The sequence below is a fragment of the Ictalurus punctatus genome, chromosome 2 (assembly GCF_001660625.3).
Source record: "Ictalurus punctatus breed USDA103 chromosome 2, Coco_2.0, whole genome shotgun sequence".
Lineage (NCBI taxonomy): Eukaryota > Metazoa > Chordata > Actinopteri > Siluriformes > Ictaluridae > Ictalurus > Ictalurus punctatus.
In genome coordinates, this window is record NC_030417.2 from 5,735,378 (window position 1) to 5,759,846 (window position 24,469).

At 43.0% G+C, this 24,469-nt stretch overlaps 2 protein-coding genes across 2 annotated transcripts in view; both read right to left on the reverse strand.

Moving 5' to 3' along the window:
* LOC108261109 (basement membrane-specific heparan sulfate proteoglycan core protein) overlaps nt 1–24,469 on the reverse strand; it is a 73,910-nt gene that overhangs the window by 41,898 nt on the left and 7,543 nt on the right. Inside the window, exons 2-6 of the mRNA XM_053687001.1 lie at nt 21,913–22,022; nt 21,329–21,578; nt 20,530–20,826; nt 20,090–20,207; nt 18,708–18,856 (exon numbers count right to left, since the gene is read on the reverse strand). Coding sequence (XP_053542976.1) covers nt 18,708–18,856; nt 20,090–20,207; nt 20,530–20,826; nt 21,329–21,578; nt 21,913–22,022 — 924 coding nt within the window. The remainder of the gene's footprint in view (nt 1–18,707; nt 18,857–20,089; nt 20,208–20,529; nt 20,827–21,328; nt 21,579–21,912; nt 22,023–24,469) is intronic.
* Nucleotides 16,770–24,469, reverse strand: part of LOC108262464 (basement membrane-specific heparan sulfate proteoglycan core protein) — a 72,068-nt gene continuing 64,368 nt past the window's right edge. Inside the window, exon 14 of the mRNA XM_053687021.1 lies at nt 16,770–17,331. Within this exon, the coding sequence (XP_053542996.1) occupies nt 17,266–17,331 (66 nt within the window). The 3' untranslated portion in view covers nt 16,770–17,265. The remainder of the gene's footprint in view (nt 17,332–24,469) is intronic.

The window sequence follows — 24,469 nt, forward strand, 5'->3', positions numbered from 1 at the left end:
AGCTAATCAACTGAGTGTATACTTCTCAAAGACAGTGTGTGTGAACAGTCTCTATAAAGGAGTGGTGTGGGTGAAGGTGCTATTGGCAGAATATGTTTCAAATTGGAATTCAGGATGGTGAACGTGTTGTGTGTGAGTTTGGGAGTTGCAGTCTTTGTTGGCCATGTTTGTAGTCCGTGGTGCATTCTGGGAAATCGAGTTGCTGGTTTGCTGTGATATGACAAGAATCTGGTCGTGTGATGATCATGACTCCTTATGAAAAGTAAGATTAATCATGAGAGTATAACTGTTATCAATAGCATAATTTATTAGAGTTTAACCCACTAACCCCGTAAGGCCGAAAAACCGGCTTGCCCATCTTTGACCTATTCCCGTAAGGACGATATACCGGCTTGGTCCTCTATGCCAAATACCTATAAGGCCGATATAGCGGTTTTGCAGTGTAAACGTTATCCCCGTAAGACTGGCATACCGGCATTACTCTGCTATGATTCCTTACTAATTAAATTTTATTTTTTTTGACCCGGAAGATTGATGACGTCATGACGTCACGACGTGATTACATCATTACGATGAAGATGATCCAAGAGTGAATGTTGTTGATAAACTTATGGTGTAATAGTAGAAGTTAACTAAAAATGCCAAAGCGTAAAACTAATTGTGTTCCAGCTAAAGTTACACCTACAGTGAACACAGGTACATCTAAATCAGTGAAAAAAAAGAAAACATACACAGTTACACAGGTGAAAGCAAGGATTCTAGATAGTGACAGCAGTCAAAGTTCATGCGATGTTGAAACCGAAACTGATAGTGACGCAAACTCTCATGATTCATTTGATTTGGCGCTAAAATGCATTTATTCAAAGGCATTGACCACGCTGATGCTCGTATGGTACTTCAAAAAGAGTATAAGGATTTTAGGGAGCATTTTTCATCATTTCTCTAGTTAAGAATTGTGCTCTAAGTGGAGTAAAAACACTGAACTGCTTCAATTTTCAAAGTAATATTACACAAATACATTATTATAAGTTGTTTCAAGGCCTAAAAATGTTCAAATTAAAATGTTGATTTGGGGTCAATTTTGGCCCGGGAACTCAAGGTTGGCGTGCTGTTTCTATGGGGAATATAGGGTTGTGGTACATAATACTCGGAACTAATGGGTAAGAGGGTTAAAGGGCTTAAAATGTAAAATAAAAATAAAAAATAAAAAGGGGGGGGGGGGGGGTTTAAAAATGCATAATTAAAATTTAATTGTGCATTTATTCTTCTAGGGCTTTGATTATAGAGCTATAGCTAAGCGACTACGTAGCGACATCTTGTGCCAAAAAGCTGCTTCTCCAGCTGAGCTACAGATAATTGCTCATTAGAGATCTAAATCTACATCCAGATTTCATTTATTGTCTCATACACCATACAATTATTTTCCTTAAAGCTGCTTTGTCTACTGTTAAAATTCCTCTACAAATAACATTCGGTTGAAATAAATAGGACAATCTACTAGACAATGTTTACATTGCATTACTTTCTAATTCTGACAGACTAGATAATAACTACTCATGAAAACAAATGCTAAGCAACAACGAGTGAAAACACAGAACTTATCAATGGGAACCAGTCAGGAGAAACACAAGACAGGTGTGTACAGGAAATCAGTGGATCAACCAAGGAAGAAATTCATACTATGAGAGAGATGCCCTCTGCTGGTCTGGTAGGGAATTGTCTGTGGTGACAAATATAAAGTGATCTTTTCTATTTTTAATGACTCTTCTTTGTTTCACATTATCTATTTAAATTGTGCAAAACATCAAACTCTTATATATTGTGCTTCATTATTATGGTTTCTATTTAACACACTGGGTTCAGATTTTTTATCTGTTAAGTGCATTATGAACTGTTTAAGTATTGATTGGTTTGATTCACTCCAGAAACATTGTAGGATTTCAGAAGCACTGTGTAGAAAACCGGATCTCCACACTAGCCTGCTTTACAGATTTATTTCATTTTTGTCTATAAAACAAGATGAGATGGGCTTTTATAGGAAAATTAACAACAGATTGGCATGATGCCGTTCCCTCTCAAAGGGATCTTCCACGTTGCATTTAGCATAACAGTATGGGGACCGGCCTTGCACACGTGACCGGTATCTGCAGCTTGTGTAAAATCATGCCTCTACTCATAGGCCTGCCATGATCAGGTGACGTGGCAATTAAGCGGGTCGCATGGTATATATATGGCACCTGTGTACCATGCCGGCAGCCTTATTGTCTTCAGCGAGACTGCATGTCTGTGGTTTATGCATAAAAATAAATAAATAAATAAAACAAAAAAACGCTTCGTTTCTACTCTGTATTTCTCAATATCTCTAAATTTTCTACCCCCTTTTTTAAACAGCAGCCCTCGAGGGCTCTGACTGTCAGCATTGTGAACATTTCACGATTAGGCAGCTCCGCTCTCAGCTCGCCCGAAGGGAGTTGGATTTCAGAGCCTCGCGGTCGTGGGGTTCTTGTATGGATTTGGAAGAGCAGCCGGAGACGAGCGCTGCTATCTCTTGCTCTGTCTTCTGGGTCCGGCTCTCTGCCTGACTTTAGAGCTCGCGTCACTCCTCCTTCCGCTATGGAAAGCCAAAACACCCTCGCTGACTCCGAGGAGTCGGTAGAGGGTGCCATTGCACCAAAATCCGACAGCAGCTCTCAAGTATATAAAGAGCTGCTTGAGGTGATCACTAGGGTGGTTCAAAAGTTGAATATAGACTGGCCCGGGGAAGAGGAAGTGGCTCGTAGCAGACTGGATGAGCACTTCGTCTCCAGTGAAAATAAAAATAAAGCTCCTTCACACCTCAGAAAACTCCCCCTTTTTACTGAAGTGCATGATGAGATATCACGCTTCTGGAGAACACCATACACTAGCCGTGTTTATAACCCCGCAACGTCTGATTACTCAGCCATTGTGGGGAGTGAGCAGCATGGCTATTTAGCGATGCCAAAGGTGGAGGATGCGCTTGCGAGCCACCTCTCTCCATTAACGGCAGGTAATTTAGGGAGGCCAACTTTACCTTCTAAGCCATGTAAGGCCACTGCAGCTTTGGTGGGCAAAGCCTATGCGGCAGCGGGTCTTGCTTGTGGGTCCCTGCATACAATGGCAGTGTTGGAGGCCTACCAAGCAGACATGCTGGTGAGGGAATTGGGCCCGAGGCAGTGGCAGAGCAGAGCCGCGCCACAGATTTATCTCTCCGGGCGACCAAATAAACAGCCCGCCATATCGGCCATTCAATGGGTAGCCTGGTTGTGGCGGAAAGGCACCTATGGTTCAACCTCTCAGGTATGGGGGACCAAGATAAGGTCTCCTTGCTGAACGCCCCTGTTAAACCTTCCGGCCTGTTTGGCGGCGCGGTCAATGGCATCACCGACAGGTTTCACGAGGCAAAACAGCAAACGGCAGAGTTCAGCGTGTTCCTTCTCCGTCGTGTCGAGTTCGCACGGGCCTCCATGAGTGGAGCCCGGGCCAGCGCTGGTGCGAGGGAGATGCAGAAGACGAGTGTGGCGGCCTGCCTCCCCCCGCAGAAAGCCAGGGGGACGGGCAGCCACAGCCTGCTAAGAGGCCTGATCTAAGAATGATCATAAAAGCAAAGCAGGCAATGAAGGAACGGTCCTGATGGGCCACGGAGGGACGTATCAGGGGACATGAGGTTGCTAGCACAGTTAGCCCCCAGTGCGTTTTCAGTCTTCTCAAGGTCAGCGACCATCACAGGGCAACGGAAATTTGATGCTTTCCCTCCAATGAAATGTGGAAAAGCTAACATTGGTGAAAGACCATTTGGCAGCATGGAAACTACTGCCAAATGTGTCCCCATGGGTTCTGTCTACCATAGAAAAGGGTTACCGGGTCCAGTTCAGAGCTCGACCCCCATGGTTCAGAGGTGTGCTCACCACAGATGTCAGCACAGAGCAGAACCCAATGTTAGCGCAGGAAGTAAGTTCCCTTTTGGACAAAGGGGCCATAGAGCATGTACCCCGTTCCCTAAGGGAGGGAGGTTTTTACAGCCATTATTTCCTGGTCCGCAAAAAAGATGAGAGTATGCGGCCAATTTTAGATCTGCGTCATCTGAACCGTACTCTTCGGACATACAGATTCAAGATGCTGACGCTCAAACTTATCGTGCCACAGATTCAGTCCAAGGACTGATTTGTGACGATAGATCTGAAAGATGCATATTTCCACATAGGAATATCACCCAGTCACAGGTTTGTGAGGTTTGCGTTTGGAGAAAACACATACCAATTTCGGGTTCTTCCCTTCGGGCTAGCTTTATCCCCTCGCTCCTTCACAAAGTGCATGGATGCTGCTCTGGCTCCCTTGCAACTCCAGGGCATCCGTGTACTAAACTACCTGGACGACTGGTTAATTTTAGCATGATCCAGGGAACAGGTGGATCAACATCGACATGTTGTTCTCACCCACATGAGGAGCTGGGGGCTCAGGTTGAACCTCAAGAAAAGTATGTTTTCTCCAGTGCAGAGGACAACTGTTCTAGGGGTTATATGGGATTCTACTTCTACATTTCTATCCCCAACACGCGTACAATCAATCCTATCAACTTTGAGGAAGATAAAGCTAGGTCTGGGCATCCCCTCCAGGTTTTACGAGAGGCTGTTGGGCCTTATGGCAGCTGCAGCCAACGTCATACCGTTGGGCCTATTGCACATGAGACCGTTTCAGTGGTGGCTGAAAAGTCAGGGGTTTCATCCAAGGATGAAACCTCTGAGAGTAATCAGTGTCACGTGGCGATGCCTATGTGCTCTGAGTATTTGGAGGTGCCCGCAGTTCCTAGCCTCGGGTCACACTCTAGTGACGTCTCGCAAGACGGTAATGATGGACGTGTCCCTCACGGGCTGGGGTGCAGTCTTAAATGGCTGTCCAGCTCATGGTATTTACAGAATCATTTGGGATTGGCATATAAATTGCCTAGAGATGCGGGCCGTATTCCTAGCACTGAAGTTCTTTCTTCCTCAGTTGAGAGGTCACAATGGGCTAGTTGTGTCAGACAACATAGCGGTAACCTCATATATCAACCACCATGGAGGGTTACGTTCACTCCCCCTGTTCAGGCAGGCACAACTAATCCTTCTCTGGGCAGAGGGAAAGTTCTTGTCAGTGAGTGCAATGTACATTCCGGGCAGCCGGAATGTAGGGGCAGACATCCTGTCGAGGCAGGGGCTGAGGCCCGGGGGTTGGAGGCTCCATCCACAAGTGGTGAAGTCCATATGGTGGAGGTTCGGACAAGCGGAAGTGGATGTGTTCCCCTCCGAGGAGACAACACACTGCCCACTGTGGTTCGCCCTCACTCCTCCTGCACCATTGGGGCTGGACACCATGGTGCACACGTGGCCGAGGTCACGTCTATATGCTTTCCTCCCGATCACTCTGCTCCCACAAGTTCTAGCGAGAGTTTGCCAAGACCATCTACATCTGCTGCTAGTAGCACCTTATTGGCCAGCTCGAATATGGTTCTCGGAGATAATTTCCCTGCTCAATGGTACTCCTTGGGAGACTCCCATCCACAGGGATCTACTGTCTCAAGCCGGAGGGCTGATTTACCTCGGCCAGAACTATGGAAACTGTGGGCCTGGCCCCTGAGGGGCACCAGCTCATAGATTCTGGTCTCACAACCGAGGTTGTAGAGACCATGTTAAACGCTAGAGCACCATCCACAAGGAAATTGTATGCGTTCAAGTGGCGGCTTTTTGTCTTGTGCTGTGAGGAACGTCAGCTAGACCCAGTGAACTGCGCAATAGCTACAGTCCTGGAGTTTTTACAAGAACGTCTCTCAGCTTGGTTGACTCCTTCTACAATCAGGGTTTACGTGGCCACCATTTCGGCCAGCCACACCCCTGTTGATGGAGCCTCTGTGGGGCAACATCCTCTAACTTCGAGGTTCATGCGTGGGGTCACACGGCTGAGGCCCATTTGCAGGCCGAGAATACCTCCTGGGACCTTTCTGTGGTCTTGGAAGGTCTGTCAGGGGCCCCTATTTGAGCCCTTAGAGTCAGCCTCTGAGAAGCTTCTGACTCTAAAGGTAGCTCTTCTACTGCCCCTGACATCTCTCAAGCGAGTGGGAGATCTACAAGCTCTCTCTGTTGCCCCCTCCTGCTTTGAATTTGCCCCTGGACTAGCCAAGGCCTTCCTGTATCCTAGGCCGGATTATATTCCTAAAGTGCCTACATCGGCTGCCCACCCTGTGGTGTTGCAGGCCTTCTGCCCTCCTTCATTCCACACACCGGAACAAGAGAGGATGCACCTGCTGTGCGCAGTAAGGGCTCTCTGTACTTATGTCCACCGCTCCGTCCAGTGGCGTAAGTCGGAGCAGCTGCTGGTCTGCTTTGGCGGCGACAGTAAAGGAGATGCTGTGTCATCACAGTGTCATCACAGAAGCAGTGCAGCTCTAATTGGATAGTGGACGTAATCTCTATGGTTTATGAGTCGCGTGGTCGCGCCATGCTTCTGAGCATAAGAGCTCATTCCACTAGGGTGGTCACCTCCTCGAAGGCTTTGTCCAAAGGGGTATCCTTACAGGATGTGTGTGCTGCTGCAGGATGATCTACACCACACACATTCATTCGTTATTATTAGCCTTTATATTCATTCCACCCCAAGCTCGAGTTTCTTCGGGCTTGGGTCCTTTTGAACAGGCCATACCCTCGGTATGACGGAGTGGGTATTCCCATTCCCATACTGTTATGCTAAATGCAATGTCGAAGTTCCCTTTGAAAGGGAACGTCGGGGTTACGCATGTAACCCTGTTCCCTGAGAAGGGAACGAGACATTGCATAGCTTTGTCATACCGGGGCAGGCCTGTGAATTGCGTCTTCGCTTTAGATAATAGAGGCTGGCGTTGTGGTTCACAGGTGCCATATATATACCATGCGACATGCTTAATTGCCAAGTCACTTGATCATGGCAGACCTATAAGTAGAGGCATGATTTCACACAAGCTTCAGATACTGGTCATGCGCGCAAGGGCGTCCCATACTGTTATGCTAAATGCAACATCTCGTTCCCTTCTCAGGGAACAGGGTTACATGCGCAACCCCAACGTTTTCCTATACTACATGTCGTAATGTTTTATTTTCTTTGCAAAAATTACAGTTTTTATTTATTAAAGAATTACATGTCTTACTTTGTCAGTTTATAGTTATATACAATATAATGTTGTGAAACAGAAAAAACACGTTAGTTAAATGTTGTTGCTGCCTCCTATATACGTCCACCAAGAAGCAGGCCTAGAAGCAGGCCTAGACTAGATTTACTGAGAATGCCATCTTGTCACTACAACATGAGACATTATTAAACTTGCCAGTCAGATTCGGCCAGATCACTATGTACAGTACCAACTAGTATGGAGGATGTTAAGACTGATAACAGTCATAACAGTAATCCCCCTCCTCCTTGTGCTAGAGTCCTTTAAGGCTCCTCCTTATGAGGAAGATAACAGACTGAAATGGGTGTCTCTGAAAACTACCTTTTTGATAGTGTTCACTTCTGAGAAAATAGTGGAAGAACTACATACTCTGGTAATAAGCTCTTTTTGTGTGTGCTCCTCGTGCCATCATGGCAAACGTTATCCAGTTGATTCTCACCACTCCTGCAGGTTAGGGAGGTTGAAATAGTAGTTAAGTGTATAACTGATGTTCAGTGAAACCTGTATATCCAGAGTAAATGCAAATAGGTTTCACGGAAAAATGTCCATATGACAGTGATATTTATTGCAAATACTATGTCACACACCACTTGTGACTTTGCTGAATGCGCTCACCATACATACACACACACACACACACACACACACACACACAAACATATGCACGCACACACATAAACGTATGCATGCTCACACACACACACACACAGGAAGATATCCGGTGATTCTGACCACCTCTGGCAGTTACCTGGTGTTCATAAAACCACAGCTGCATACATATCTAGTGCTCTCATGTTAGAGCCAGTGTGAGACACTCAGCATGTCAGAGTAACCACATGATTGTGGCCAGGGCAGCATGGGGGCTGATGGGAGAATGGCTTCTTCCTCTTTCTCACAGCATCAGTTAACCGACATTGTGCCATGTGCCACAGAGAATACTGAGTGATACTCCACACTTAACACGCACACTGCCATACATCCCTTACAGTCTTTTTTTTTTCCATTTTATTTTTATAATTGGTTACATGTATTTATCAACACTGAGATCAGTTTTTCAGAACTCTTCTCTACCAACATGCAGCTCAGTACAGCAGATGACCTCACATCCAAAAATGCAGACTAGATCCATCTTCATTCTTTGTTCGTTCTTTCACGGTGGATCTGGAGCCTAACCTGGGAACACTGGGGTCAAGGAGGGAATATACCCTGGAATACACACTCATTCACACTTAGGTGCAATTTAGCGTAGTCAATACACTGGTAAGTTTTTGGGAGTTGGAAGGAAACCGGAGAACCCAGGGAAAACATGGACATGGGGAGAACATGTGAAACTCCACACAGACAGTAACCTGAGCTCAGGATTGAACTGGGGACCCTGAAGCCGTGAGGGGAGTAATGCTACCTGCTGTACCACTGTGCTGCCCATAGATCCAAACATGTCCCCTTATGTATAGAAAAAAACAAAGTGTGTAGGTCTACAGCTAAATTAAGAAATAAACTCTGATTGACTGATTGATTATTTATTCATTTATTAATTTTTTTACTATTTGATTTTGAATAATTTTTTTTTAAATACTGTTTTGTTTATTTCATAAACTGTACACAACAGTTTGGAAACATGTGCAGTAGATACACAGAGATTTGCTGGAAGCTGAATTTGTGTGAAAAAAGAATTCATGAATACTGAATGATGATCTTATTCGGTGTCTTTTCTCTCAAAGCAATAAAAACTGATCCATAGTTCAGTCCACTCAGACCGCTGCTGTGCTAACTGTGTGAGCTTTGAAAAAAATTAGCTCAGTATGTTAAAAAAGAAACCTGTAACATAAGACTATAAGACATAAGACTATAAGACTATTATGAAAATTTTACAAAAGCTAGATTAGAAACACATTCAGTCCAGTCAGATTCAACAATCCTCCTTCTTTTATTTTTACCCAAAGTCATTAAAAGTCACAAACAAGAACATCTACAGCAGTCTTCTTACACAAAACAGCATGATGAAAACAGCCTTATTGAGCTATCATTTCTTAACCTGAAAAAAGTATGGTACACATAAAATATAAAATGACACGTACACTCAAAATATAATTAGCGAGATTATCCATCAGCAATTAATGATAAACAATGAATGCACTTAGCTAACATAAGAATACACTTAGCTAACATAAGTAAATTTAACACACATGTTTATGCCTGAATCTGATATTTAATTGGAAAATGTAGAAAAATCACAAAAAGTCAATATTGTGAATCCCATGCTGGCCATAGAGCGTATTTAATATATGTTTTCAGCATTATTCTATAATATCTGAGCATGTGTCTATATTTACTCTGGATTAGTTTGTTATAATGCTGCTATATTCAGTTTTCTGTCCAGTGATGATCTGCTGCTCCGGCTGTGTTAATGTGGGTCAGTAGAGTAGTAAGTGTAAATAACAGTAGTAAATACAGTGACATCAGACCCAATCTGAGAAAAGTCAGAACATGAAAATTATACATATATCACACGTATAAATTCTATGGCTTTTACTGCTGAAAAAAAGCTTTTTGAATAAATCTCCAAATCTGATTTCTTTCTTTACACCATGTGTTGTTCTGATAGAAGCAGCAGAAGATATTTTCCTATAACTCACTGTTCAGTGAAAGCATGTGTGTTTCATGTGTGTTACCTGCAGAGTATCACAAATACAACTAAATCTCTGAAGGTAGAAACAAATCTGCTATAACTGTTATTGTAGAAGCCATGTAGAATGAAACGGAGATCAAATTAAGAATACAGTTGGAGTTCATTTTCCTTATCCAGAGACACTTACAGAAGTGCTGCTGCTTCTACAGGTTTCATTTAATCTAATCTAAAATGTGTTGTTTATGTGTGTGTGTGTGTGTGTGTGTGTGTGTGTGTGTGTGTGTGTGTGTAGTACCTTCACATCTTCACGCAAAAAACTGTGTAATAAAATACATCCAAAAATGTTAATAAATGTAATAATACAGATGTGTTTTTTCATTGCTGATGAAAAGTTTTGGCACCTAGAGGGAGGCTGCTGTGTGTTTGTTGTTTACCTTGTTCCAGTGTTGTTGAGGATGATGCAGGTGGAGAGTTTGTTGTTTTACTTTGAGGCTGTTCTGATGGAGTTGTTGTGTCTGGTTTCTTCGAGTGTGTTGAAGTTTCTCTTCTTCCTACTGAAAACACAAAACTTATTAAAACTAATGACTGTTTTTATCACTGTTAGTAATATGGCACGTGACACTGGAGTAAAGTATGCTCACATTCATTAATGAAAACATGTACCTTTAACAGATAAAGATTTCTTCTGACTCTCAAAAGCGTTAGACAGTGTAGTCACTCCATCATACAGAATTTATTAACTTTAATATCTGTTTTAATTATTTTATTTCAGCTAATGATGTTCTTACAATGGAAAATAATACTTCCAGTTAACAGACTTCACCTTGCATAAAAACATACTTATTAACATACATGTTTATGGCAGGTACCTTATCTTATAAATAAAGATAAGACATTACTTAAGAGACATCTTCATAGGGCTACATGACACCTACATAAATCCTTCATAACAACTGGCATGAACCTAAATAAATAGTTATAAAGACACGTATTTAAAAAGATTCCTAAAGCGTCAGCTGATGTACAGACTGTGTTTATCAATGTTCATGTTAAGTTGATATAACATGTAGTCTAGTGAAACATTTCTGTAGACATTAAATGGTGTTATGATGCTTTCCAGGTTGACTTTCTTTAGATCATTATGTAAAGTCTGTTTTTTTTTCTCTGACTGTCAATTAGAGTGAGTTTGGTTTTAATGTTTCATGTCATATTAACATTAATTGTGATGTTTTAGATATACTTACCAAAAGGTTACATTTATTTACCTTAACATTAACACTGATAAAACAAGGTGACACTGACACCTACTGAAGCCTTTATAAATGTTTATGTAGACTTATGTCTTCATAAGTCATGAGATTGAAGGAATTGTCCAGTTTGTCATTAAGAGTTTTACTTAAACACACAGGGTCAGTAGTGGAACATCAGTTGGACTCAGCGCTCCAACCCGGCCCACTGCCACACGAAAAAACTCATGCATTATACAGAGCTCTTGGCTTCAAACACCTTAATGTGTTTCAATCTCTTGACACACACATACACACACACACACACACACACACACACTTAAAAGATTATAAGTAAGGTTTCTTGCTCCCAGGCAAGGTGAGGTCCACAGACGCACCACTGTACAACAGTGTGGACTGGAAACTGATCGATTCCAGACCAGATGCAGAGGGAAATAACGGTTTAACAGGACAGGTTCCACTCAGAACAGGCCTCGCCATGGTCGACCAAAGAAGTTGAGTACACGTGCTCAGCATCATATCCAGAGGTTGTCTTTGGGAAATAGACGTATGAGTGCTGCCAAGCATTGCTGCAGAGGTTGAAGGGGCGGTAGTCAGCCTGTCAGTGCTCAGACCATACGTTGCACATTGCATCAAACTGGTCTGCAAGGCTGTCGTCCCAGAAGGAACCTTCTTCTAAAGATGATGCACAAGAAAGCCCACAAACAGTTCGCTGAAGACAAGTAGACTAAGGACATGGATTACTGGAACCATGTCCTGTGGTCTGATGAGACCAAGATAAACTTATTTGGTTCAAATGGTGTCAAGCGTGTGTGGCGGCAACCAGGCGAGGAGTACAAAAACAAGTGTGTCTTGCCTACAGTCGAGCATGGTGGTGGGAGTGTCATGGTCTGGGGCTGCATGAGTGCTGCTGGCACTGGGGAGCTACAGTTCATTGAGGGAACCATGAATGCCAACATGTACTGTGACATACTGAAGCAGAGCATGATCAGTATGCAGTATTCCAGCATGATAACGACCCCAAACACACCTCCAAGACGACCACTACCTTGCTAAAGAAGCTGAGGGTGAAGGTGATGGACTGTCCAAGCATGTCTCCAGACCTAAACCCTATTGAGTATCTGTGGGGCATCCTCAAATGGAAGGTGAAGGAGTACAAGGTCTCTAACATCCACCAACTCTGTGATGTCATCATGAAGGAGTGTAAGAGGACTCCAGTGGCAACCTGTGAAGCTCTGGTGAACTCCATGCCCAAGAGGGTTAAGGCAGTGCTGGAAAATGATAGTGGGCACACAAAATATTGACACTTTGGGCCCAATTTGGACATTTTCACTTAGGGGTGTACTCACTTTTGTTGCCAGCGGTTTAGACATTAATGGCTGTGTGTTGAGTTATTTTGAGGGGACAGCAAATTTACACTGTTACACAAGCTGTACACTCACTACTTTACATTGTAGCAAAGTGTCATTTCTGCAGTGTTGTCACATGAAAAGATATAATCAAATATTTACAAAAATGTGAGGGGTGTACTCACTTTTGTGAGATACTGTAGCTATGCCAGAAGAGTCTGCTGCCTGAAATTTAGCCTATTACCCAAAAACACTTAAAATTCAACATAGAAGCAAATACTCACATCTCCGAACCCAGTTGGAGATAGGAAAAAAGACACCAGCTGTGAGTGAGAAGAAGCAAGGATCCAGATTTATTGGTTCCGTTCCACCACACGAGATCCACACCGATGAGAATTCTCAGAAGTGATCTCAAACCCGGAGCTCAAGCTCCAGTATTTATACTGTACTTACACAGTAGATAACCAACATATTTCAGAAAGACTATTATATCAATACCAATAGGGTTAAAAAAGAGCTCATCTACATTACCATTATGTTTTGAAAAAGGACTTTCCAATTTACCATTAGGTTCGAAAGTGGAGAGAGACAAAACAATTTAGAAAGACCTTGGTCTCATTATTATCTCGCGGAGGCAGCTTGACTCAGCTACCCTTATAAATGGCTCCTCATGGTTTTCTAAAATTAAGGTCTTCCTTGCGAGACAAGAATCTTCACCATCTGAATTATGAGTAAGTTACATTTTTCTGTATTTCTGGTTTATATTTTACTTTCATAATTGCTCTATATCTCTATTTTATATATAGTTATACTGCTTGGTTTACTGTACTTCCTACTTCATAATATCATTATATTACCCTTCTACTATCCTACATATCCTGCTACTCTTTATTTTTATAAAGAGTATTTTATATAGAGTATATATTTTATTATTATAAGATATTACCCTTATATCTTAATACTCCTTTTTATTATTCTTATAAAGTTATAATGTTATGTGTGTGTGAGAGAGAGAGACAGAGAGTGTGTGTGTGAGTGTTATGTCTACATGCCCGTCCTTGACTGTACGAATGTGTGTGTGTGTGTTAGCACTCCTCAGCTCTTATACTTCTTTTTGACTTTTTGACTAATAAACCATAGTGTGTTATTCTTAAAAGATCTTAAAGTGTGAATCCAATTCGTCAATATCCGCCTAATACCGCTTCTGTGTGTCTAGGTGCCAGTCTGGATCTGGATCTGGACACTCTCTATCAGCTCGCGCATCTCACCGCTGACATCATGGTACTACTTAACGTTCTTCGCAGCACCCCCTCTGGAAATGGAAATGCGGGGTCCCCCCCCCCTCTCCGATACAGAATCCACCCCGTGAATGTGTGTATTGACGCCTCTACACAGACAGAACCTCCCTCCAGCTTTCAGTCTGAGGATGATGTCACCTTCTCTGATCTGGGCTCTGAACATTCTTCCCTTTTCTCACCTGTCAGTCTGCCCTACTCTCAATGGTCTTCTTATTTCACCTTTGCTGACTATCCCATGTCCCCAGGACACACCCCATTTTCTTCCCCCTACTGCTCTCCTCAAGATTACGCACCCACCAGTCCTGTGAATTATCAATAAAATTACATATTACTCATTCTAGGTCTCCCTCATGTTTATTTCATGTCATTTTTATCCACAACAAGTCACCTGAGAAGAAGGTTTGTTCTCGTATTTATGCTGGTTATATGATATTCATGCTGTACCGTTTGATATTAAACAGAAGGCTGATTCGACTTCAAAATGAGAATACATCCATGGAAGTCGCAATTCTTCCAAGAGAACAATTGTCCTACAGTCGGTGCAACAAAGCCAAAACATTCAAGAAGTAAAAGATGACGCACAGGATACAAAGAGACAGAGGAGACAAATAGTCTGCGCACACATGTACTATACACATGCAACGTGACTGACACAAGGTGGAACATGACAGACACAACAAATTGCCTTACACAGAATACTCCAAGGAGAAGTTCTCAGCTTTGGCCAGTGTGCGATGTGACACCACGCAGGTGATCTCCTTGCCATTATCGGCCGCCGTGGGCGTGAAAAGGTACTCGCTGCGCACCGTCACCGTGTTGTCCGAGTTGCTCGTCTGGACCAGTCCTGCCCCGTTGCCGCTCAGATTAGTCACCCAGGTGAGGGTTGCCGGTGGTCGTCCGTTGGCCGACACACATTGCGCTACGGAGACGGGAGAAGTGCCGGCGGGAACGGTGATGGTGGAAGCCGTGTTCTGGGGCTTGGCTGGAAGAAAGGGCAAATAAGAAAAGAAGAGGAGTTTCGACCTTGATTTCACAGGGCACTTTGACAGAGGAGAGAAAGAGAGGAAGAGAGGAGGATGGGAAGTAAGTAAACATTGAGGATTGGATTGCTTCTTGCACATTTTTGCACAGAAAGACAGGAGAGAAGCAGCCTCTCAGCATGATAAGCAGGCAGATCAATATCACAAAGACGGAGAGAGAGAGACAGGGAGAGAGAGAGAGAGAGAGAGAGAGATAGATAGAGAGTGTGAGAGAGAGAGTGAGAGAGAGAGAGAGAGCGCGCGAGAGAGAGAGAGCCTGGTCAATGTTACTGCCATGCTTCACACATTAACAGCGGTCCGACTGATCTGACAATATCACGCATTATGAAATCCAGTAACAGCCTATAGGACAGGAGACACAAATATTTAATACAAACACACACATATGCTCATTCCTGTTTGCTCACCTAGTATGACGAGGGCGGTTACCCCATTTTCTTTTCCGGTCGGGTATGTGGCGTACTTGCAGACGTAATTCCCCTCATCTGTCAGAGCAATGTCTGTGATCTGGATAGTTGGATGTTCCAGGGGGGGGGGTTCTATTGTGAAACTCACACGCCCCTGCACTGGGGATGCTGGGTAACTGACCCCGAAAGTTGGATGAAACACTGCAATGTTGGTCCGAGTGGCAGAGCTATTTTCTAAAATCCAGGATACCTACAGAGGAGACAAGTAATGTTAAAATAGCTCAATAAATAGATTAGGCTTCTTTATTACAGATACATGACTCGCAGGTTGCAAAACAAACACACACACATACAGAGAGAGAGAGAGAGATAAAAGAAGGGAAGGATCACAAACAACTTCCTTCACTAAGATATCAAGTTCAGGCAGAGAATACATCTGAACTCTAGTGTGTGTGTGTGTGTGTGTGTGTGTGTGTGTGTGTGTGTGTGTGTGTGTGTGTGTGAGAGAGAGAGAGAGAAAGGAGGTGACCTCTGACCTGAGTGAGCTGGGTCTGGTCTTTGTCAGGAAACTGGCAGCTCAGGATCACTGTCTGACCCGGATAGGACACCACTTCCGGCTTCACCTTCACCTTCTGAACCAATACGCCTGCAGAGGAAGAAGCGGGGCATGAGAGCACCGTTTTTTGTTTCAATTTCAACAGTGGACACTGTGTGTGTGTGTGTGTGTGTGTGTGTGTGTGTGTGTGTGTGTGTGTGTGTGTGTGTGTGTGTGTGTGTGTGTGTGTGTATGTACACAAGCAAATGCCTGAGTTTATGTACTACATGACTGAATCAGTGTAGTGGAAAATCTTTTCTGATCTGAATTATTCATCAACCTACAACACACTGATGGGAAACATCCTGCAAGTCTTACAGTGTGCGCGTGGGTGCACGTGTGTGTGTACAGGGTGAACAGCAATGAAAAAATAAATCCCATAATCCCATCTGTTTTCCAAGAAACCCTTTTCTGTGTTGCATCAAATAAACTTAATGTCGCGGGCGAGAGACCAGCCCGCCTGCTGCATAGATTAACTCAGCTTTTTGTAACAGTCAGTGAAATCTTCCCTTAATTTTTTGGCCCAACTTCTTCATTTCTCTTAGCCACTTCCAGCAGCAGGGGGAATAACCGAAGGGGCATTCTTGGGATTTTTTTGTTTGTTTGTTTTGTTTTGTTGTTGTTGTTTTAAATGACATTGCACTTTCTAATTTGGAACATTTCAAATGTAAATTTTCAGCAGGGTCTCACAGGTCCCGAAAAAAACAAACAAAACAAAAACAAACAAGCAAAAAAAAAATGTCTTCCAAACACATGGTTTACAAAACTGTTGATTCTCGTGTGCACCGTATATGAGACTTTTCAGCTGTACTCATGTTCGGCGCACGTGAATCTAAGATAAAAACTGATCCATAGTTCAGTCCACTCAGACCGCTGCTGTGCTAACTGTGTGAGCTTTGAAAAAAATTAGCTCAGTAACCTGTAACATAAGACTGTAAGACATAAGACTATAAGACTATTATGAAAATTTTACAAAAGCTAGATTAGAAACACTTTCAGTCCAGGCAGATTCAACAATCCTCCTTCTTTTATTTTTACCCAAAGTCATTAAAAGTCACAAACAAGAACATCTACAGCAGTCTTCTTACACAAAACAGCATGATGAAAACAGCCTTATTGAGCTATCATTTCTTAAACTGAAAAAAGTATGGTACACATAAAATAAAAAATGACACGTACACTCAAAATATAATTAGCGAGATTATCCATCAGCAATTAATGATAAACAATGAATGCACTTAGCTAACATAAGAATACACTTAGCTAACATAAGTAAATTTAACACACATGTTTATGCCTGAATCTGATATTTAATTGGAAAATGTAGAAAAATCACAAAAAGTCAATATTGTGAATCCCGTGCTGGCCATAGAACGTATTTAATATATGTTTTCAGCATTATTCTATAATATCTGAGCATGTGTCTATATTTACTCTGGATTAGTTTGTTATAATGCTGCTATATTCAGTTTTCTGTCCAGTGATGATCTGCTGCTCCGGCTGTGTTAATGTGGGTCAGTAGAGTAGTAAGTGTAAATAACAGTAGTAAATACAGTGACATCAGACCCAATCTGAGAAAAGTCAGAACATGAAAATTATACATATATCACACGTATAAATTCTATGGCTTTTACTGCTGAAAAAAAGCTTTTTGACGACATAAATCTCCAAATCTGATTTCTTTCTTTACACCATGTGTTGTTCTGATAGAAGCAGCAGAAGATATTTTCCTATAACTCACTGTTCAGTGAAAGCATGTGTGTTTCATGTGTGTTACCTGCAGAGTATCACAAATACAACTAAATCTCTAAAGGTAGAAACAAATCTGCTATAACTATAACTGCTATAATCTTACTCTTAAAAGATCTTAAAGTGTGAATCCAATTCGTCAATATCCGCCTAATACCGCTTCTGTGTGTCTAGGTGCCCGTCTGGATCTGGATCTGGACACTCTCCATCAGCTCGCGCATCTCACTGCTGACATCATGGTGCTACTTAACGTTCTTCGCAGCACCCCCTCTGGAAATGGAAATGCGGGGTCCCCCCCCCATCTCCGATACAGAATCCACCCCGTGAATGTGTGTATTGATGCCTCTACACAGACAGAACCTCCCTCCAGCTTTCAGTCTGAGGATGATGTCACCTTCTCTGATCTGGGCTCTGAACATTCTTCCCTTTTCTCACCTGTCAGTCCGCCCTACTCTCAATGGTCTTCTTATTTCACCTTTGCTGACTATCCCATGTCCCCAGGACACACCCCATTTTCTTCCCCCTACCGCTCTCCTCAAGATTACGCACCCACCAGTCCTGTGAATTATCAATAAAATTACATATTACTCATACTAGGTCTCCCTCATGTTTATTTCATGTCATTTTTATCCACAACAAGTCACCTGAGAAGAAGGTTTGTTCTCGTATTTATGCTGGTTATATGATATTCATGCTGTACCGTTTGATATTAAACAGAAGGCTGATTCGATTTCAAAATGAGAATACATCCATGGAAGTCGCAATTCTTCCAAGAGAACAACTGTCCTACAGTCGGTGCAACAAAGCCGAAACATTCAAGAAGGAAAAGATGACACACAGGATACAAAGAGACAGAGGAGACAAATAGTCGGCGCACACATGTACTATACACATGCAACGTGACGGACACAAGGTGGAACATGACAGACACAACAAACTGCCTTACACTAATACCCACAATCCCCTAGGAAAGGATGCCCTGGACACTGAGTGAGTTATGCTGCTGTTCAGCACTGTGTGTCACTTCTACAGATGCACTATACATGAGTGGGTGTGTATGAGTAAGCAAGAAAACCCAGGATGCTTAAACCATAGATTGTAAACGTGTGCGCATCCACAGAGTAGCAGATATTCAGAATACTCCAAGTGTGGCTTTTTTTTTGTGGAAATGTATGTATAAGCGTGTATTCTCACTCACCCCTGACGAACACAGTGACCTGGTCCTTGCCGATGCCGAGGCTGTTTGTCACCTCGCAGATAAACGTGGTATTTACAGAGTCGTCCACCTTCCGTACGGTTAGTTTGTTCTGGGCCATCTCCACCGAGTCTGGCATAAAGCCTGAGCTCCTGTCAGGGAACAATAAAAAACGTTAAAAATGACATTACAGCAACGCTAGCAAAGCATTCCTGTTCTGTGACACAGCGCTACTGCAATCGTTATAGCAATATTTCCCTTGTGGAGTCAAATAGGTGAATGATTCTCACCGGGGAGAGTTCACTAAATCACTAATAAACAAGCTTATCAAGAAATAGAACACGATGAAATTGATACAAACTGAAAGCCTTAAAGGGATAGTTCACCCAAAAATAAAAATTTGCCATCATTTCCTCACCCTCATGTCGTTCCAAAAGCCTGTAAGACTTTCCTTCATCTTCGGAACACAAACAAAGGTGTTTTTAATAAAAGAGAGACTGTCTCTCTATTTACAGTCCAAGTAATTAAAACTTTCAAGCTCCAAAAAGTTCATAAAGGCGTCATAGTAATCCATGCGACTCCAGTGGTTAAATCACAGTTTTATGAAGCGATACGAACACTTTGTGTGCGAATAAACTAAAATAAAGTCTTTATTCACAAAACATCTTCACTTCCGCATAGATCTCCAACGCATGTTCACGAGAGAACCACGATGCGTGTGTGTTGTGTCAACACAAAAGCGGACATAAAAATACGAACGTCCTCCTCTATGTCGAAACCGGCATGTCGGCTCTTGCGATTCAACGGGACCTGGAAGCGCTGCACTGTTTACAGCAGAGGAAGAGGGATGCTGTAAAGATGTCTGCAGATTTTGACATAGCGGAGGATTTGCATTTTTTTGTCCGCTCTCATGTCGACACAACACGCATGCGTCGGGGGTCTTTCACTTCATAAAACTGGGATTAAACCGCTGGAGTCACATGGATTACTTTTACGATGCCTTTCTGAACTTTTTGGAGCGTGAACGTTTTGGATACTTGGACTGTAAATGGAGGACAGAAATCTCCCAGGTTTCATTAAAAATGTCTTGATTTGTGTTCCGAAGATGAAGGAAAGACTTATGGGTTTGGAATGACATGAGGGTGAGGAACTGATGACAGAATTTTCATTTTTGGGTGAACTACCCCTTTAATGCTAGCCATTTGCAAGGAGTTTCGTTTTAGAAATCTTTTAAAGGCTGTGCAAAAAAAAGTGGTTTAAGGGGTGAATTCAGGCTAACGGGAAGTGATCAGATGCTGATAGAATCTTCTAAGTGAGCTCATTAAACATCATTAGATAGTAATAATCAGCTTTGCTGTGGTGCTCGGAAAAGTAGAGTTACTCACATCTTCCAGTTTACAGTGGGAGGACTGGGGTTCCCCTGATATTGGCAGGTCAGCACCACGTCTGTACGGCCTACATACCAGTTATTGTCATATCCTACAATCTGCACCTGAGGAGGATCTGGGAGTGAGAGAGAGAGAGAGAGAGAGAGAGAGAGAGAGAGAGACCAAGTTAACCTGGTGCCATTACAACTCTGCACAGAGGTTTGTGTTTGAACACCTAAAATAACACAAGCAGGCTTGCAGTCAGTAAAGCAACCCACACTACAGGCTTCTGAGACTCTCTGAGACTTTACTCTGACATTCTTTTGTATTGACAGGCTACTGTTCACGACTCACTCACGTGTACTCGAGTGTGAAAAAGCCAGGCAGCAATCTGGAAATAATTAGTCTATTGAGACTCAACTTATTCTACAAAAGAAGGGAAAAGGCCATGGATGTACATTGGACCACCAGTTTCATGGGGAAGTTCTCAGCTTTGGTCAGTGTGCGATGTGACACCACGCAGGTGATCTCCTTGCCATTATCGGCCGCCGTGGGCGTGAAAAGGTACTCGCTGCGCACCGTCACCGTGTTGTCCGAGTTGCTCGTCTGGACCAGTCCTGTCCCGTTGCCGCTCAGATTAGTCACCCAGGTGAGGGTTGCCGGTGGTCGTCCGTTGGCCGACACACATTGCGCTACAGAGACGGGAGAAGTGCCGGCGGGAACGGTGATGGTGGAAGCCGTGTTCTGGGGCTTGGCTGGAAGAAAGGGCAAATAAGAAAAGAAGTTTCGACCTTGATTTCACAGGGCACTTTGACAGAGGAGAGAAAGAGAGGACGAGAGGAGGATGGGAAGGAAGTAAACATTGAGGATTGGATTGCTTCTTGCACATTTTTGCACAGAAAGACAGGAGAGAAGCAGCCTCTCAGCATGATAAGCAGGCAGATCAATATCACAAAGACAGAGAGTGAGAGACAGGGAGAGAGAGAGAGATAGAGAGCGTGAGAGAGAGAGAGAGAGAGAGGGAGAGAGACAGGGAGAGAGAGAGAGCAAGAGAGAGAGAGAGAGAGAGAGAGAGACAGAGAGAGAGACAGAGAGAGAGAGAGAGCCTGGTCAAGGTTACTGCCATGCTTCACACATTAACAGCGGTCCGACTGATCTGACAATATCACGCATCATGAAATCCAGTAACAGCCTATAGGACAGGAGACACAAATATTTAATACAAACACACACATATGCTCATTCCTGTTTGCTCACCTAGTATGACGAGGGCGGTTACCCCATTTTCGATTCCGGTCGGGTATGTGGCGTACTCGCAGACGTAATTCCCCTCATCTGTCAGAGCAATGTCTGTGATCTGGATAGTTGGATGTTCCAGAGGGGGGGGTTCTTTTGTGAAACTCACACGCCCCTGCACTGGGGATGCTGGGTAACTGACCCCGAAAGTTGGATGAAACACTGCAATGTTGGTCTTAGTGGCAGAGCTATTTTCTAAAATCCAGGACACCTACAGAGGAGACAACTAATGTTAAAATAGCTCAATAAATAGATTAGGCTTCTTTATTACAGATACATGACTCGCAGGTTGCAAAACAAACACACACACATACAGAGAGAGAGAGAGAGATAAAAGAAGGGAAGGATCACAAACAACTTCCTTCACTAGGATATCAAGTTCAGGCAGAGAATACATCTGAACTCTAGTGTGTGTGTGTGTGTGTGTGTGTGTGTGTGTGTGTGTGTGTGTGTGTGTGTGTGTGTGTGTGTGTGTGCGTGCATGAGAGAGAAAGAGAGACAGAGCATGCTTATGGCCAGGTTGGAGATAGGAGGTGACCTCTGACCTGAGTGAGCTGGGTCTGGCCTTTGTCAGGAAACTGGCAGCACAGGATCACTGTCTGACCCGGATAGGACACCACTTCCGGATCCACCTTCACCTTCTGAGTCAATACGCCTGCAGAGGAAGAAGCGGGGCATGAGAACACCGTTTTTTGTTTCAATTTCAACAGTGGACACTGTGTTTATGTGTGTGTGTGTGTGTGTGTGTACACATGGAAATGTCTGAGTTTATGTACTACATGACTGAATCAGTGTAGTGGAAAATCTTTTCTGATCTGAATTATTCATCATCCTACAACACACCGATGGGAAACATCCTGCAAGTCTTACAGTGTGCGCGTGGGTGCGCGTGTGTGTGTACAGGGTGAACAGCAATGAAAAAATAAATCCCAGAAAAGCAAACATCTGTTTTCCAAGAAACCCTTTTCTGTGTTGCATCAAATAAACTTAATGTCGCGGGCGAGAGACCAGCCCGCCTGCTGCATAGATTAACTCAGCTTTTTGTAACAGCCAGTGAAATCTTCCCTTCAGTTTTTGGCCCAACTTCTTCATTTCTCTTAGCCACTTCCAGCAGCAAGGGAAATAACCGAAGGGGCATTCTTGGGATTTTTTTGTTTTTTTGTTTTGTTTTTTTAAATGACATTGCACTTTCTAATTTGGAACATTTCAAATGTAATTTTTCAGCAGGGTCTCAGAGGTCCCGAAAAAAACAAACAAAACAAAAACAAACAAGCAAAAAAAAAAAAGTCTTCCAAACACATGGTTTACAAAACTGTTGATTCTCGTATGTACCGTTTATGAGACCTTTCAGCTGTACTCATGTTCGGCGCACGTGAATCTAAGAGGGCTTTGGCTGAATCCGCGTCATGATGACGTCACATAATGCATCTTGGCCCGAATCTGCAGAAAATCTGCGTCATTTAGAAAAATTGTTAACTCCTCCATATATTGTGGATGTTGCTTGATTTTGATCACACACACACAAAAAGTGAAATCCTGGAGGGACCGATACTGATAAAACTGTCGAATTAGGAGAGAATATTAGACTGACAACTGGAGAAGAAGAAATAGCTTGTTAAAAACCTGAAGATCCGCGCGTACGAGAGTATTCCATGTTATTTACACCACAATGCTTTCGAATTCAGATTCAGATCGGTCAGAACGTGACACGTTTTCTACAACAGCACTCTTACAGTAACGCAGGGTTTTCATTACCACAGAAAGGCTTAGGCGCAACACACAAGTGTTTTTGCGGAGCACCTTAAGCCGAACGAACATTTCTTTTCGTTACATCTCAAACATGTTATCTGGTGAAATTAATAGACTTTTGACTACAAGTATAAGAAATGTTGCCAAGCTATATGATAAGGATCGAAAACAACATGAAAAACTGCAAATAACTTAAAATTTCCTTTGAATTATTTCACCACTTTCGGAACTCTAGAGCGCACCTGTGCTCTCTGCAATCTTAGACCCTGTTTACGCATGTTTTAAAATGCATAACTGTTGCTAAGGTTACGCAAGTCATCGGCACTACTCCAGAAACTTTTGGAAATGCCGAAGACCACGTTTTACTTTAAAAACTCAGGTCTCGTGTTTCAGTCTAAACACATCAAAAACAAAGACTTTTGAAAACGAAGGCGTGGCTCTGCCCACATTCGCTCCTGATTGGGTCTTCTGGATCATTGCATATCCTTCCCTAATTCATCGAGCCCCGACCATATGACCATTACGCTACCTACCTTGATCGTATACACAACAACATGGAGACTGAACTGCAAGCTTTGCTGGCTTTGTTGTCATTCTGAGCAGCCATTGTGCAGTTAAATTCTGTATTTTATAATACTGCAGCTGCCTACATGCGCAAGAGGAAAGCTTTGATTAGAGCGATCGACAACAAAGCGGCATAAGCCCTATGTGGAACGCCGGTTTCGATTAGCAACCAACTTCCTGTTTGCACTTGTATATGCATACCCAGTGTGCATGAATGGTCATGTGACATGACGCATTCAGTCGTGTAGCGTGGACTGAGATCGTTTCTGAAACATAGTGGAAACTCCAGTGTGGACGATTATCCTTTTCATTTTAAAATGCACTAGTGTGAACAGGGCCTTAGACGAAACCCTGAGTAATGCCAATCACGCTTTAGATCAATGTGCTCACTCTAGTACAGGTGCAGCTATAGATATGGTGACTGTTTCTGTGAGATGTTGTTTATTTAACAGTTGTATGGAAGGAGTCTCCAGTGTCTGTGCTTTGTAACAGTCACGTGAAGGTAAAGCTGTTTTCAGACACAGGGGAAAAAAGTCATCGAGAGAGCGCGTTCCTGTTTTGCAGTACCATGACAAGCTCGACATTTCTGTGTTAGTAACTAACTTGCGGAATTACGCTACAAATGGACAAAAAAAAGTATGTCTCCTTCATGAATGAATAAAAATTGCAATCATTGGCAAATATATGTGGTGCAAGACGAATTAAACACTTCAGCGTGCTAACTGCTTTCATCTACTGGCATAAAGTTTGTTTGACATTTGATATTCAAAGATATGCGAAAATTAAGGG